Source organism: Salmo trutta, chromosome 17, assembly GCF_901001165.1.
Source record: "Salmo trutta chromosome 17, fSalTru1.1, whole genome shotgun sequence".
Classification (NCBI taxonomy): domain Eukaryota; kingdom Metazoa; phylum Chordata; class Actinopteri; order Salmoniformes; family Salmonidae; genus Salmo; species Salmo trutta.
This window is the reverse complement of record NC_042973.1, coordinates 33,040,350-33,057,678: the sequence shown is the minus strand read 5'-3', so window position 1 is coordinate 33,057,678 and position 17,329 is coordinate 33,040,350. Positions and strand designations below refer to the sequence as shown.

At 43.2% G+C, this 17,329-nt stretch overlaps 1 protein-coding gene across 11 annotated transcripts in view; it reads right to left on the bottom strand.

Annotated features, from left to right (window-relative positions):
- LOC115152059 (C2 domain-containing protein 5) overlaps positions 1-16,256 on the bottom strand; it is a 57,000-nt gene extending 40,744 nt beyond the window's left edge. For 7 of the 11 annotated variants that reach the window (XM_029696541.1, XM_029696543.1, XM_029696544.1 and 4 more), the window contains exons 1-7: positions 15,967-16,255; positions 11,921-12,029; positions 11,711-11,797; positions 11,385-11,556; positions 9,024-9,119; positions 8,768-8,923; positions 2,750-2,999 (exon numbers count right to left, since the gene is read on the bottom strand). In XM_029696541.1, the coding sequence (XP_029552401.1) occupies positions 2,750-2,999; positions 8,768-8,923; positions 9,024-9,119; positions 11,385-11,556; positions 11,711-11,797; positions 11,921-12,010 (851 nt within the window). In that variant the 5' untranslated portion in view covers positions 12,011-12,029; positions 15,967-16,255. Of the gene's footprint in view, positions 1-1,025; positions 1,148-2,749; positions 3,000-8,767; positions 8,924-9,023; positions 9,120-11,384; positions 11,557-11,710; positions 11,798-11,920; positions 12,030-15,966 lie in introns of all 11 variants that reach the window. The other 4 variants (XM_029696549.1, XM_029696552.1, XM_029696542.1 and 1 more) reach the window with 3 other exon arrangements.
- Between the last annotated feature and the right edge of the window lie 1,073 nt (positions 16,257-17,329).

The following is a 17,329-nucleotide window of genomic DNA, read 5'->3' as shown; positions in this document are numbered from 1 at the left end:
ATTATCTTTCAGAACTAACAGTCAGGGAGAAACTAAATTTCCAACTTTACATGGCATGGGGCCCCCATTGATTTAGTTATAATGTTTAAGTCACTCAGCATAAGTCACTCAGCATAAGAACACGGTATGGCAAAATGTGTAGAATTGCAGGAAATTTGCTTTAAAACATCAACAGTTTGTCTCTGCAGCCAAGAGGGCTTCTAACATCTTGGGTCGGAGACCGCACCATTGACCACGCCCACTAACACACTTTCGCAACGCCCACCACTTAAGCACCATTTTGATCCAGAAAAAAACTTGACCACCACTGCTGAAAAAAATCCTGGGGGAAACACTGGAAAACAGAAACACAGATACTGTATATCCAACTGAGGAGGAAAGCACGGCAGAAACACACACACACACAACATGGGCCATACCAACACAACACCAAAGGAATGAGCAGTTTCTTGTAGTGGAATTTTCAATTAACTTCCAGAATAGACTGAATTGAAATGGAATTGAGCCCAACAGGCTCCTGAATGACTGCGCCACTGAGACAAATAAAGTTGACTGAACTAAAACTGGACTAAGAGGGGTGCTGAGGAAAGGTGGAAGGGATGGATCTGCTTGGGTGGGTATCTAATGTCCAACAGTGGGTGTGGCTCTGCCTGTAGGGGCTCTATGATTGGCTGAGGGGGACACAGGAAGAGTTTGGGGCTGTGGATGTTACCATCTTCTCATCTAATGGCAAGGAATAAGGGGCTCTCTGGGTTACTTTTTTTTTTTTAGGAAGGGGGTGGTAATTATCTCTCTCGTTTCTCTGTCCCTTGCTCTGGCTTTCCCTTTCCACCCCCCTTTACCTCTGTCTCCTTACCTCGCTTTAATAATCTCTCCCTCCCTCTCTATGTACCAGTGAAGACCCATGTAGGAACACAGAAGTTCTGGGACAATATTTCTCTCCCTCAATCCCCTTCTCTCTCTCTCACTCTGAACCAGTAACGATCAGCCTTTCTCTTTCCCTCCCTCCTTTTCTCTGTCCGTACCAGTGAAGACCAGAGTAGGGACAGAGACAGAGAAGTTCTGGGAGTGGGAAAGTCTCTGAGAGCTGCAGGTTGAGTGGACAGGGCTGTTGTGGGTGGAGCGACATCCATGGGCCAGGGGGGACCTGAACCATTCACCACGCAGAGACGGACAGTGGACGAATCCAAACGCACACAGCAAGAGAAGAGCCAATCCGTGTGCAGCAAAGGTAGAGAAGAAGAGAAACACAACACACCACAACATTGCAGCAAAGAAAAATAGAGTACAACAAAAGACAAGACAAAATAGGAGAGGTTCTCTACCCCCTCCTTTTGCATTTTAACATGCACCTACATGCTGTAGCTAAAGAAAATGCTTGCATCGGGCAGCCACCCTACCTCCTTTCATCCCTCCCCTCTTCCATTCCTCTCTGACCGTGCACTCGCAGTAACAAGCTCATGCACAGCCCTCAGACATATAACTCATCTAGAACTCACTAGAGAGAGTGAGAGAGAGGGAGGCTGTACAGGGAGGAGGGCTGTGTGTATGTCCCAGATAAGGAATGTAGCCATGTCACATGATTATAATACACAAACACTAGGGCTGGGCAATACAGCCAAAATATCGTATCACAATATTTTTTCCAATTTATTTTACGGTATGACTGTATTTTATGTTTTTGAATAATAAAATATCTTTATATGCTTGATGAGTGGTTAATGACCCTAGGGTGGCAACACAAATGAAGTGATTTCAATGGGGCTTTCTCCCCTCTGTTTTATACTGTTAAATCCAACTTCAAGCTAAAAAACATTTAATCAATTTCAGCATTTCCACTGTGCCACGCAAGGCAGCATGATACGGGCAAAGAATCTAGGCCTAGTTAATTGGTGAACTGTTGGAATCATGGAAATATAATTAGTATTCTAATTAAATAGTTGGAATATAGTGGGAAGCACAATGAATACATAGTTGTTTGAACGAATGAATAAGCCAGGGAGGAATTATTGACAGATGACCATAATTGTAATGTTACATTACATTACATTACATTACATGGCTTCTTACCTCATGTAGCAAGCTAGCTAACATATTTATGCTTTGCCTATTCTTCTTTGATTTAGAATACACCATTGCACAAACAACATGCTTGCTCTGAGTACACTTAGCAAGCTAGCTAGCCAACTAACTAGTGATTAGCATTAGCGGCTAACTTCCTAAGAAATGACAAACTAGCAGACAGTAAGATACACAAACTAATAGTGTACTTATAGAACGCTTGTGGAAAGTAGCATGTCACCAACATCTTGTTGCATCTATCTGACCATGCAGACTGAACAGCAAAAAAGTGCTTGTGACTCAGTGGTAGAGCAACTGTGTGACAGGGATCAGGGCGTGGTGTGGAAAGCAGGCACGCAGCTGGACGATAGGAGAAAGACGACTCAAGTAGCAAACGGAGCAAACTATAAAAACTGACATTACAAGCCCCAGATTTCCGTATCACATTTAACAACCCAAGTATTGAAATACCATTTTAGGAGGGTAAAGAAAAAATCAAAACCAGTCCGTGCATCAATACCGGTATATAGTAAAATACAGTATACCGCCCAGCCCTAAATCAGACCAAAAATGTTGAGAGCCCCAAAAACACAAACAGGAGTCAGTACAATGGTAGGAGACAAGACACTCTCTCCCTCTCTCGCATGCACACACAGACTCCATGCTCATGCGATTATTCAATACTCACTCTTTGCTGTCCTTGGAAGGAGAGTTGCAGGCATTGGATGCTGGGGCGGTGTTGGGGAGTGTGTGTGTGTTGGTGTGTGTGGTGGTGTTGGGAGCCGTCCCAGGGCTGAGTTTGTCCAGAGTGCAGGCGGTGCCGATGGCTCGGACCACCAGACCTGACTCTCCCTCCAGATCAAAACACTGCAGGTACCCCACCACCGCATTACCACCCATCTCCAATACTTTCAGACCTATCTTCCTCTGCAGCTCACCTACACACATACACAGAAGAAGAGGTTTAATTTAATGGAGTGGCTGAGGTTCTGGATTTTCTGGAAACCTGATTTGCCGTGGCTAAGGATACAGAGATTTCTGTTCTTGCACAGGATTTATTTTACGTTGCTCCTGCTCAGTGCTCCGACGCCGCTTCCCTGTCCTTGATCTGCAATGAAAGCCTTTGTCTGGTGTAGCCTTCAAACTTCCATGCCTCAGGAGGCTATTAAGCATAAGTGCGATTCCATGGTCCTTTTTCAGGAGGGGAGTTAGGCTACATGTTGTACACAAAAAATATGAACATGTTTGTACAAACTCGGATTGTTTTTTGCCTCAATGCAAAACTCAAGTGGGGAGTTACATGCAGCTATCTAGACAGCATATCAAACACAAGAAAGATACAGACACATAGTCTAATTAGGGATTTAATGTTATTTTTTATTCATCATTGCAAACATTGGCTAAGCAGGATGCAGACAGGCAGTCAAAGTAGTAGTGTTCTTTTTCAGCAACTGTGACTAATGGATATAATACGGCAGTAACTACAAAGATTAGCCTACATCATCACACAAAACGCAGATTGTTTTTGCTCCAATGCAATGTGTAGGGACTGTGTCCTGCTTGTGCACCTGCAATATCCTTACAACAGTCTGAAGGTTGTAGCCTTCATAACGGCCTTGAATGTTCCCTGGGTTTTGATGTAGTATGTATAGGGGTAAGGTGACTAAGCATCAGGACATATGATAAACAGAGTAGCAGCAGTGTATATGATGATTGTACGTGACTGTGTGTGTAGTCAGTATAAATGTGTATGCATGAGCATCAGGAGTGTGTGTGTGCATGCGTATATGCGCGAGTGAGTGTAGAGTCATGTGAGTTTGCATAGAGACACTAACACACAAGGGTCAACTCCAATAATCAGTGTAGCCATTTCGTAAACTTTTTAGCGGTCTTATGGCTTGGGGATAGAAGCTGTTCAGGAGCCTGTTGGGTGTCAGACTTGATCCACCGGTACCGCTTGCCTTGCGGAAGCAGAGTAACAGTCTATGACTTGGGTGGCTGGAGTCGTTTTTCCAGGCCTTCCTTTCACACCGCTTGATATAGAGGTCCTGGATGGCAGGGAACTCGGCCCCAGTGACGTACTGGGCTGTCCGCAACACCCTCTGTAGAGCCATGCGATCGAGGGTGGTGCAGTTGCCATAACAAGTAGTGATCCAGCCAATCAAGATGCTCTCAATGGTGCAGCTGTATAACAGTTTGAGGATATGAGGGCCCATGCCAAACATTTTCAACCTCCTGAGGGGGAAGAGGCACTGTCGCTCCTTCTTCACGACTGTGTGTGTGGACCATTTTAAGTCCTTAGTGATTTGGACACGAGGAACTTGAAGCTCTTGACCCGCTCCACTGCAGCCCTGTCAATATGGATGGGGGCGTGCTCGCTCACACCCCCCCCCCCCCCCCCAAGGAGTCCACTCATCACTGGGGCTGCTCCAAGACGCCGTCGATGGAGAAGAGGAATAAAGAGTGGGCTTTTCGTCCGACTCAGGAGGCGTGCATATTATCCACCGATTCTGAGTATATCACTCTCTAATGTTCAGTCCCTGGACAAAAAAGTAGACTAACTCAGGGAGAGGATCTCCTTCCAGAGAGATATCAGGGACTAACATACTAGGCTTGAGCAATATACCGTTTATACCGTATAAAGGGGTATTTCGAAATACCGGATGGTATGAGGGATTGGGGGCACCCCCGCCTCACCAGAGCTGGTGGTGCGTGCTACACCATTGCGAGGGTGTGTGCTACACCATTGCTTATAGCTAGCAATAAGTTAAGTATAATTATAAGAAATCTAAAATGTGTAAAATAAATTATATCTTGCTCAGGGCTCCATCTGTGCATTTAATTTGCTTGCCAAGTGGCTAGATTTCAAGATCAAGCTTCTTGGTTACAGCAAATACATTAAATCCCCTCCTGGATCAAGATCCCTGTTGCTTAAATTGTTTAATGTGTACTTTTTTTTTTTTTTTAAAAGCACCCCTTCGGTAATACCGTATACCACGGTATAATACAGCAATGGTATGATAATCATACTATCAGGATATCGGCCCAACCCTATAACATTCTCTTTCACGGAATCATGGCTCTCTCCGGATATGCTGTCCCTGTCCATTCAGCCAGTGGGGTTCTCCGTACATCATACAGACAGAAAGAAGTTAACCTGTTTAGGATAGGTGGCAGTATTTTCACGGCCGGATAAAAAAACGTACCCGATTTAATCTGGTTATTACTCCTGCCCAGAAACTAGAATATGCATATAATTATTTGATTTGGATAGAAAACACCCTAAAGTTTCTAAAACTGTTTGAATGGTGTCTGTGAGTATAACAGAACTCATATGGCAGGCCAAAACCTGAGAAGATTCTATATGGGAAGTGCCCTGTCTGACCATTTCTTGGCCTTCTGTAGCCTCTTTGTCGAAAATATAGGATCTCTGCTGTAACGTGACATTTTCTAAGGCTCCCATAGGCTCTCAGAAGGCACCAGAACGTGGAATGATGACTCTGCAGTCCCTGGGCGAAAAACAGTAGGGGTTTTGGAAAGTAGTCGTTCTGAGAACAATGACACTGGGGCGCGCGTGCATGTGACGACTCCATTTTTCTTCTTTCAGTGTTTGAACGGATACAACGTCTCCCGGTTGGAATATTATCGCTATTTTACGAGAAAAATCGCATAAAAACTGGTTTTAAACAGCGTTTGACATGCTTCGAAGTACGGTAACGGAATATTTTGAAATGTTTTGTCACGATACGCGCGTCACCCTTCGGATAGTGTCTTGAACGCAAGAACAAAACGCAGCTATTTGGATATAACTATGGATTATTTGGAACCAAAACAACACTGGGTGTTGAAGTAGAAGTCCTGGAAGGTAATCCAATTTTTCTTATAGTCAATCTGAGTTTGGTGAGTGCCAAACTTGGTGGGTGTCAAAATAGCTAGCCATGATGGCCGGGCTATCTACTCAGAATATTGCAAAATGTGCCTTCACCGAAAAGCTATTTTAAAATCGGACACCGCGATTGCATAAAGGAGTTCTGTATCTATAATTCGTTAAATAATTATGTTTTTTGTGAACGTTTATCGTGAGTAATTTAGTAAATTCACCGGAAGTTTTCGGTGGGTATGCTAGTTCTGAACGTCACATGCTAATGTAAAAAGCTGTTTTTTGATATAAATATGAACTTGATTGAACAAAACATGCATGTATTGTATAACATAATGTCCTAGGAGTGTCATCTGATGAAGATCATCAAAGGTTAGTGCTGCATTTAGCTGTGGTTTGGGTTTTTGTGACATTATATGCTAGCTTGAAAAATGTGTGTGTGATTATTTCTGGCTGGGTACTCTCCTGACATAATCTAATGTTTTGCTTTCGTTGTAAAGCCTTTTTGAAATCGGACAATGTGGTTAGATAAAGGAGAGTCTTGTCTTTAAAATGGTGTAAAAGTGTCATATGGTTTGAAAAATGGAAGTTGTTGCATTTAAGGTATTTGTAATTCGCGCCACGCGCCACTCTCTAGCGGAACATCTAGATGTAAGAGGTTTTTAAGGTGGAGGTGTTCGTTTCATGATTAACTACTCATGGTGTGACTGTGGTACCGTACAGGAACTCAAGTCCTTTTGTTATCCAGATCTGGAATACCCCACCATCAAATGCCAACCGCGTTACCTCCCAAGAGAATCATCTTCGGTCATCGTCACGGCAGTGTATTTCCCCCCCCCCCAAGCTGACACCACGACGGCGCTCAAGGAACTACACTGGTCTATGTGAAAACTGGAAACCATATATCCTGAGGCCATATTTATTGTAGCTGGGGACTTAAAGGAAATCTGAGAAAACGCTACGGAAATTTTATCAACAGATCTCCTGTGCTACCCGCTCATCGAGCACTCTTGACCATTGCTACTGCACCTTCCGGGGTCGGCTACAAGGCCCGCCTCCATTCTGCTCCTCCCTTCCTATAAGCAGAAATTTAAACAGGAAGTACCCGTGATAAGTATTGTTCAATGTTGGTCTATCCAATCAAAATATATGCTTCAAGATTATCAAAACAAAATGGACTGGGATATGTTCCGGGTTGCCTCAGAATAGTATTTACGTATACAGAGACTCGGTGCCTGAGTTCATCAGGAAGTGCATAGAGGATGTTGTTCCCACTATGACGATTTTAACTTATCCAAACCAAAAACTGTGGATAGATGGCAGAATTTGCGCAAAACTTAAAGTGCAGTGAGAACATGGAAGAGTACAAACAGTCCAGCTATGCCCTCCATAAGGCAATCAAACAGGCAAAACGACAGAACAGGGACAAAGTGGAGTTGCAATTCAACGGCTCAGACAAGAGACGTACAGTGCATTTGGAAAGTATTGAGACCACTTGACTAATTCCTAATTTTGTTACAGCCTTATTCTACAATGGATTAAATTGTTTTTCCCCCCTCATCAATCTACACACAATACCCCATAATGATGAAGCAATGTGTAGAAATGTGTTTAAAATAAAATATCACATTTACATAAGTATTCAGACCCTTTACTCAGTACTTTGTTGAAGGACCTTTGGCAGCGATTTCAGCCTCAAGTCTTCTTGGGCATGACACTACAAGCTTGGCACACTTGCATTTGGGGAGTTTCTCCCTTTCTTCTGTGCAAATCCTCTCAACCTCTGTCAGGTTGGATGGGGAGTGTCGCTGCACGGCTGTCCTTCAGGTCTCTCCAGAGATGTTCGATCAGGTTCAAGTCCGGGCTCTAGCTGGGCCACTCAAGAACATTCAGAGACTTGTCCCGAAGCCACTCCTGCGTTGTCTTGGCTGTGTGCTTACGATCGTTGTCCTATTGGAAGGTGAACATTTGCCCCAGTCTGAGGTCCTGAGCACTCTGGAGCAGGTTTTCATCAAGGATCTCTCTGTACATTGCTCCATTCATCTTTCCCTCGATCCTGACTAGTCTCCCAGTCCATGCCGCTGAAAAACATCCCCACAGCATGATGCTGCCACCACCATGCTTCACCGTAGTGATGGTGCCAGGTTTCCTCCAGACTTGACGCTTGGCATTCAGGCCAAAGAGTTCAACCTTTGTTTCATCAGACCAGAGAATCCTTTAGGTGCCTTTTGGCAAACTCCAAGCAGGCCGTCATGTGCATTTTACTGAGGAGTGGCTTCCGTCTGGCCACTCTACGACAAAGGCCTGATTGGTGGAGTGCTGCAGAGATTGTTGTCCTTCTGGAAGATGTGTGCCTTTCCAAATCATTACCAATCAATTGAATTTACCACAGGTGGACTCCAATCAAGTTGTAGAAACATCTCAAGGATGATCAATTGAAACAGGATATAGGATTTTCGATAAATTAGCAAAAAGTTCTAAAAACATGTTTTCACATGGTCATTGTGGGGTATTATGTGTAGATGGGTGAAAAAATATACATTTAATAAATTTTGAATTCAGGCTGTAACACAACAAAATGTGGAATAAGTCAAGTGGTATGAATACTTTCTGAAGACACGAAAATATCCTCAAATAAAAAAGGTGACATTCCTGTACTGTCGCCTCATAAAACATTTGATCTCATTTCCAAAATGCTGGAGTATAGAGACCAATTAAACATTTTAGCTTCACTGAACAAATAAAAACATAGGGGAGTATATATATATATATATATATATATATATATATATATATATATGAGTGTTTGATAGTGGTGTTATGTACCAGACATGAGAGAGATGAGTCTTTGTCGGGCCTCGTTAGAAGCTCTGGGGGTTCTGATGCGGTCAATCCACTGGTACTCTGGGTCCTCATTCACCACCAGCTCCTCAACAAAGCCATGGACCAGCGCCACGCGGTAACACCTCGGGATGGATGTTGCTAACACACAGAGACGTGTATAAACACACACATTATCGTAATTTCTTGTGACTAGACCTCATCTCTACTATAGTACAGCCCCATAGCGAACCAGACTCACTGCAGAAGAATTTAACACCACAGGAGGACTGTCTGAAGCGGTTCAAGTCACTGAAGAGGTCCACCTTCACCAGAACATTAATCTCCCCTCTGATACCTGCAAGAGAGGAGATCAACAGAAACATTACTACCAGTCAGAAACAGCACCTAACCCTAGAAACCACAACTCTTCAATAACACGTTACTGTCCCCTCTGACACCAGGAACTACATCATCATGACCCAACGGACACGGTTAAAGAACAGCTTTTAGTAAGGCAGTTTTTTTTACAGCAGAAAGCAACAACATGCATTTACAGGCTGTTACACAGAGAACACTGTGTGTTCCTTTAGAGGCCTGGCTCTATATCTAACAAGTCCCACTGTGGCCATGCACCTTTTGATGGGGAAGTATATGACTGACATCATTAGTGTTAGAAGGGGAACTATATAACAGACTTAGTGCATGGTAGATAGGGAATTCTACAAGATCGTTCCATTTGACTGTGATCACTTTTTGACTTTTGATTTGAACGAAACTTTCCATACAAGCTTTATAAAAAAAAAATGTATACGCTTTTAAATTATATCAAACTCATCCGTAAAAATGTTCCAGTGATGAAGAACTGGATGTCTCATGGTATGGTTTGCAAAATGGGTCAACTCAGAGCACCTCCATCTTCTGAATGTTTTGGTAATGAGGTGCAAAGCGTCACTTTCTGACCATGGACAAATATATTGCTCAAAAAAATAAAGGGAACACTTAAACAACACATCCTAGATCTGAATGAAATAAATAATCTTATTAAATACTTTTTTCTTTACATAGTTGAATGTGCTGACAACAAAAATCACACAAAAATAATCAATGGAAATCCAATTTATCAACCCATGGAGGTCTGGATTTGGAGTCACACTCAAAATTAAAAGTGGAAAACCACACTACAAGCTGATCCAACTTTGATGTAATGTCCTTAAAACAAGTCAAAATGAGGCTCAGTAGTGTGTGTGGCCTCCGCGTGCCTGTATGACCTCCCTACAATGCCTGGGTATGCTCCTGATGAGGTGGCGGATGGTCTCCTGAGGGATCTCCTCCCAGACCTGGACTAAAGCATCCGCCAACTCCTGGACAGTCTGTAGTGCAACGTGGCGTTGGTGGATGGAGCGAGACATGATGTCCCAGATGTGCTCAATTGGATTCAGGTCTGGGGAACGGGAGGGCCAGTCCATAGCATCAATGCCTTCCTCTTGCAGGAACTGCTGACACACTCCAGCCACATGAGGTCTAGCATTGTCTTGCATTAGGAGGAACCCAGGGCCAACTGCACCAGCATATGGTCTCACAAGGGGTCTGAGGATCTCATCTCGGTACCTAATGGCAGTCAGGCTACCTCTGGCGAGCACATGGAGGGCTGTGCGGCCCCCCAAAGAAATGCTACCCCACACCATGACTGACCCACCACCAAACCGGTCATGCTGGAGGATGTTGCAGGCAGCAGAACGTTCTCCACGGCGTCTCCAGACTCTGTCACGTGCTCAGTGTGAACCTGCTTTCATCTGTGAAGAGCACAGGGCGCCAATGGTAATCTTGGTGTTCTCTGGCAAATGCCAAACGTCCTACACGGTGTTGGACTGTAAGCACAACCCCCACCTGTGGACGCCGGGCCCTCATACCACCCTCATGGAGTCTGTTTCTGACCGTTTGAGCAGACACATGCACATTTGTGGCATGCTGGAGGTCATTTTACAGGGCTCTGGCAGTGCTTCTCCTGCTCCTCCTTGCACAAAGGCGGAGGTAGCGGTCCTGCTGCTGGGTTGTTGCCCTCCTACGGCCTCCTCCACGTCTCCTGATGTACTGGCCTGTCTCCTAGTAGCGCCTCCATGCTCTGGACACTGCGCTGACAGACACAGCAAACCTTCTTGCTACAGCTCGCATTGATGTGCCATCCTGGATGAGCTGCACTACCTGAGCCACTTGTGTGGGTTGTAGACTCCGTCTCATGCTACCACTAGAGTGAAAGCACCGCCAGCATTCATAAGTGACCAAAACATCAGCCAGGAAGCATAGGAACTGAGAAGTGTTCTATGGTCCCCACCTGCAGAACCACTCCTTTATTGGGGGTGTCTTGCTAATTGCCTATAATTTCCACCAATTGTCTATTCCATTTGCACAACAGCATGTGAAATTTATTGTCAATCAGTGTTGCTTCCTAAGTGGACAGTTTGATTTCACAGAAGTGTGATTTACTTGGAGTTACATTGTGTTGTTTAAGTGTTCCCTTTATTTTTTTGAGCAGTGTATATATTGAAAGTTTCATACAAATCAAAAGGGGTTAGTCAAAAAGTGATTGAAATCAAATAGAATGACCTATAAAAAAACGCACCGTGTATAGTGTCGTAGATGGGGAACCATCCAGAGATGACAGTAGCAGCCTCGCAGGAGAGCAGAGGGTCGATGTCAATGTAGACCTTCCCTATTGCATCGTTGGCACTGTAAGTGTCATGGTCCAACACTGTGATTTGTAACGGCTCATCCTGCAAGTCCTCATCATCCACCTACAGGAAGGGTGACAAAGTTGAGGAAACAAGAATACAGGACTATCATGTTGACTGTATCATATTTACACTGTAATCCAATGCCATTCACAAATACCTCCTGCAACTAATTTCACAGAGAAATAAGTCAAGAAGACATATCCAGACATTTTACCTCAAATTTGAACCACTCTGAGTTCCACTGTGGATTAAGTGACTTTGGGAAGACGTCTGTTTTGAAAGTTGTGTTGCCAAACTTGACCTGTAAGAACATCAATGAAGAAAACCACAAGGTTAGGACTGCAGAACATGAACACAGTATATACTGTACGTGTTGAAATGGTTGTAGGGTTACGTTGACCTGATGTTTTTTCAGGTTGCTCACCTCTACAAAAGCATCAGTGAGGTCGCTGGCTCTGTCCATGACCGGTAGGTGGCGCCCTGCCACGATCTTAGCTTTCAGCTTCCCTGGCATGATTCAGCTTTGTCTTAACCTGCAGATGCAAGAATTAAAAGGTAAATCATTTCATTATTATAAAGCCTAAATAAGAGGACGTCTGCACTCTTAAGATCCTTACTACTGAAGTGTCTGTTCCAGGTGAGTAGGAGTCAAAATAAGAATACTGGAAGAGATGGAGACCCGCACACTGTCGAAGAAGTGTTTACACCTTTCATTTACACCTCACCTTTCATTTATGATGGGCACCATGATGTTTTAATAAACATCTTTATTTTGCATTCAAGCCTCAGTTTTGGATTTATTCTTTTTTTCAACAGTGCACGGGTCTCCATTTCTTCCATTATTATAATGCCAAAACATGTACCGTTTACCTGTATTCATCAGACCATGATAAAAGATGAATTAATGAATGAGCTAACAAACCTAAGGTCACACTGCAGTTGTGCTACTAAGAATGCTGACGGTCCTGTTTGGCCCTGACATGGGCACGTGGTCAGGTAACATAGGTTGCTGACAGTTAAAGAGTAGGAATAACTCGAAAAATGGAAAAGTGAGGAGTAAAGAAGTCTCGAAGTATTGCTCACCTGAGGTAGAGTACCTTACGATAAGGTGTAGACCACACTATTTATATTATTTGTAGCCGTCTACTTACCACCACAAACCGATGCTGGCACTAAGACCGCACTCAACCAACTCTAAGGCCATAAGCAAACAACAAAATGCTCATCCAGAAGCGGCGCTCCTAGTGGCCTTTAATGCAGGCAAACTTAAATCAGTTTTACCAGCATGTCACATGTTCAACCAGAGGGGGGAAAAAACTAGACCACCTTTACTCCACACATAGATATGCATACAAAGCTCTCCCCCGCCCTCCATTGGGCAAATCTAACCATAATTCTATCCTACCGATTCCTGCTCACAAGCTAAAACTAAAGCAGGAAGTACCAGTGACTCTCACAATACGGAAGTGGTCAGATGACGTGGATGCTACACAACAGGACTTTTTTCTTAGCACAGACTGGAATATGTTCCCGGGATTCATCAGTCATCGGCTTCATCAATAAGTGCATCGATGACGTCGTCCCCTCAGTGACCGTACGTACATATCCCAACCAGAAGCCATGGATTACAGGCAACATCCGCAACGAGCTAAAGGCTAGAGCTGCCGCTTTCAAGGAGCGGGACACCAATCCGGACGCTTATAAGAAATCCTGTACATGTAGTTAAGTTTATGCTACCTTTAAAGACCGATAAGTAGGGTGTCCACCCACTCCGCTCAGAATGGGTGAAAAGGCGCTTTGGTGATGACATAGCACTTCCTTATGTTATAAACATTTTACCAAGACAAATATGATTATTAATGTTGTGAATTATTCAGTGGGGTCTATGTCTAAAATATCATTAAGATAATATCCAAAAGTTTGGATTCCTTAACCTAATACATCCGATAATAGGGACCAAGCTCTGTTGACAGCAGTACAAGTTTCACGTAACAACTTTTGAGAACGTTATATTTTGTGGTCGTCGTCAACTTTAAAGTTATTTCCGCAGGGTCGCAACGAGCTGAATTAAAGTTAAAAGACTTGAAAATAAAAAGCTTGGTATACGCTAGAGATGTAACGATTCACCTATACACATCGGTCCCCGATTAAAATGTTTAAGATGTGACTGCATCGGTCCACAGAGCCCAAAATCGATCTAAATGTAGCATGCATCAACAGGTTCAAACGTTATGAATTGTTTTGCTCATATTACTTTCCTTCTACCTTCCGAAAATACCTCATGTCAAGTGACAACTGATGTGTCCTCTCCTTCAGTATCGAACTAAGCATGTAACGGTGACATATTGATCTACAAGTCATTTTGCATGCCTAACAACCACCAGGCAATATCAGCAACCCAGCTTCGCTCACGCACGGCGCCCAGCTTCACGTGCTGAGAAACGCAAAGTAGTTGGCCTGTTCATGATCTTGCACATCTGTGCGGCACCTTCAGCACTCAAATGCTAAAAACAGCTTACGCGATATTAGGCTTAATTTTTTTATTTTACCTTTATTTAACCAGGTAGGCTAGTTGAGAACAAGTACTCATTTGCAACTGCAACCTGGCCAAGATAAAGCATAGCAATTCGACACATACAACAACACAGAGTTACACATGGAATAAACAAAACATACAGTCAATAATACAGTAGAACAAAAGAAAACAAAAAGTCTATATACAGTGAGTGCAAATGAGGTGAGTTAAGGCAATAAATAGGCCATGGTGGCGAATTAATTGCAATATAGCAATTAAACACTGGAATGGTAGATGTGCAGAAGATGAATGTGCAAGTAGAGATACTGGGGTGCAAAGGAGCAAGATAAATAATTAAATACAGTATGGGGATGAGGTAGGTAGATGGGCTTTTTACAGATGGACTATGTACAGGTGCAGTGATCTGTGAGCTGCTCTGACAGCTGGTGCTTAAAGCTAGTGAGGGAGGTAAGAGTCTCCAGCTTCAGAGATTTTTGCAGTTCGTTCCAGTCATTTGCAGCAGAGAACTGGAAGGAAAGACGACCAAAGGAGGAATTGGCTTTGGGGGTGACCAGTGACATATACCTGCTGGAGCACGTGCTACGAGTGGGTGCTGCTATGGTGACAATGACATACTTTATTTTGAAAGCTAACCACATAGTCCACTATTGTGGCTAGCTTCACATAGATGGGTCCGACCACCATTAATCAAATAAGAACCGTCTTATAAATTAGGGTTATTTTAGATGATGTCACATACTTTCTAACTATAGCTAGCTACTGAAACAGATGTCGTTTTGCTATGTTTTTGGGGAAGAACATTGTTTGCATCCATGAGCTAGCTAGCTTTTTTTATGACCAGCACTGTAGGTGTGCGAGACAACTTCACCAGCATCATAGCATACATATCGATGAATCGTTGTGACATATGAAATACGAGTGAATGTAATCAATGTGTAATAACTATGTAAAAAATAATGAACATGTTAAATTATTATGTGACGTGCAGTCATATTCAGGTCCTGACCCAAACAGCTTTCCATAGAAATCCTGGATGAGAATGAAACGACTGAACAACGAAACAGCAAGTAAGTGAAATAAATAGGTTTTGATTATGTTTTACTGGTAATGGGGACATACGTAAACACCAACAAAATTACTTTTGGGTCAGTGTGGTGTGTAACCTTTATTTAACTAGGCAAGTCAGTTAAGAACAAATTCTTATTTACAATGACGGCCTACCCCGGCCAAACCCGGATGACGCTGGGCTAACTCTGCGCCGCCCTATGGGACTCCTAATCACGGCCGGATGTGATACAGCCTGGATTCGAACCAGGGACTGTAGTGACTGAGATGCAGTGCCTCAGACCAGTCTAATCAAAGCTACTGTAGATAAAATGACGTCAAATCACGTTATATCTGTGGCCAATGACCTTGAGCCTTCTTGGATGGGCACTTCTAATACAACTCTATGGCAGCACCCAAGGGACTTGAATTTTCGATCTCTACCCTTAGATTTGGCAGTGAAGTAGTGTCCCCATTGAGTGACAGAACACTGAGCCAATCAAGGTGCAACTAGAGAACATTACCAACCCCTTCGCTCTGTATTTTCCGCTGGCTCCCCCACAGAAATCACCTGCATTTTGAAGCTGCCTGACTCAAGAATATGGTAATATTATGAAACTGGGCTCCATGGTGGATGCAATGAACTAGTTTTTATCTGAAAAAACGCACACATGTTCATGTGTCCAGCCTACCAGTAGCTAGCTACAAGTTAGCTAGCGTTACGGCATTGCAGTTGACAGTGACATGCGTAGATAGCCATTTCTGTGCGACTAGGTCGCCCCACAAAATTGACATCTGTTACAAACAGCAAAGGTAGCTAACATATTAAGCAAGTTGGCTAGTTATGTTACTAGACGCCATTCAATGTCGTTACCAGGACTATGACTTACGAGAAAGTTGGGGACCCAGTAGCGTTTTTTCAGCTGGACATTGTTGACAGCCCGCGCGCCTGACCTCCGCCTCTCTCCCAAACATGACAGGAAGGTTATCCTCTCAAAGACCGGGTAGATGTGGCTAATATTCACTATTCGACGCTATATGGCCATTCACTGCTACAACAGGGTTACTTCTGTTAAAATTATAATTAGCTAAGCTAATAAAAAAAAAATACACTTTGCTGTTAGCGTCCGTTCACCTACGAATGGAAAATGCTAGCGTCTCGTCATTAACACTAAAAAGTAGTTCCGGGGCACGGCGTTTCGGAATTTTTCACAATAAAAGTCCACTATTCTAGGTGCCAAAGTAAAAGTGGGGTTGGGATTACTCACTTGGGCAGGGGTATTCAACTCTTACCCTCGAGGTCCGGAGCCTGCTGGTTGTCTGTTCTACCTGATAATTAATTGTACACACAGGGGCGCACTTAGTGATTTGGAGGCCATAATCAGAGGCCAGTCTGCAACAGTGTTTGAGGATTATTTTAATCTATGTTGAGGATGGCAGGGAAATCATAGATTAAAACCCCATCGATTTTGTCTGCAGAGCACACTTCTGACAAAACAGAATTATTTTTTTTCTGCAATGTTGCAAACTAGCTTAAGGTAACATGTGTCCTTCCTGGTCTGAAAACAGTGATGGACATAGCAACAACAGCCATCATTCTTCTTCTTCTTTGGAAATTAACCCCCCCAATTTGACTATTATATATATCCATTATACTTTGTGACACAAAATGGGAAAAGGTGAGAAAAAAATAAATATAAAAAAAACTTCCAACTAACCTTACACTCCAACTTCCAACTTCCAACTAAACCTAAAACCCACTACCCCATTCCACTACTTTGACCGCACCATCCAATCAAAATCTTGCTGCTGGGAGCCAGCGGACCATTCAAACCGGTTTTGCCATTCAAGAGAGGAGTGACAGCATGTGACTTTGGTAGGTATGCCTACGCGAGACTAGTACTAACCTAACATATGGAATTGTTTTAAGATGGTCATACCAAGAAAAATTTAGCTTTTTGATTTGGAATTTGAGGAACACAGGTAGGTATAAAATAAATATGTTTTAAAAAATGATTTGATGAAACATTGAATTTGGCCTTGGGCCTATTGGCCCATAGAAATGCATTGAATAACTGTTTCATACATGGAAAAACTGAGAGTAAATCTTTTTATCAAAAGGAAGTATAAGAAAGCGAAAAAAATTATATACGTTTTTACCATGGAACGACATGTATACCTTTGACATAGAAATGCCCTATTCAGTTCTATACATTTTTTGAGTCCTGTGACACATGTTGGGGTCGTAGACAA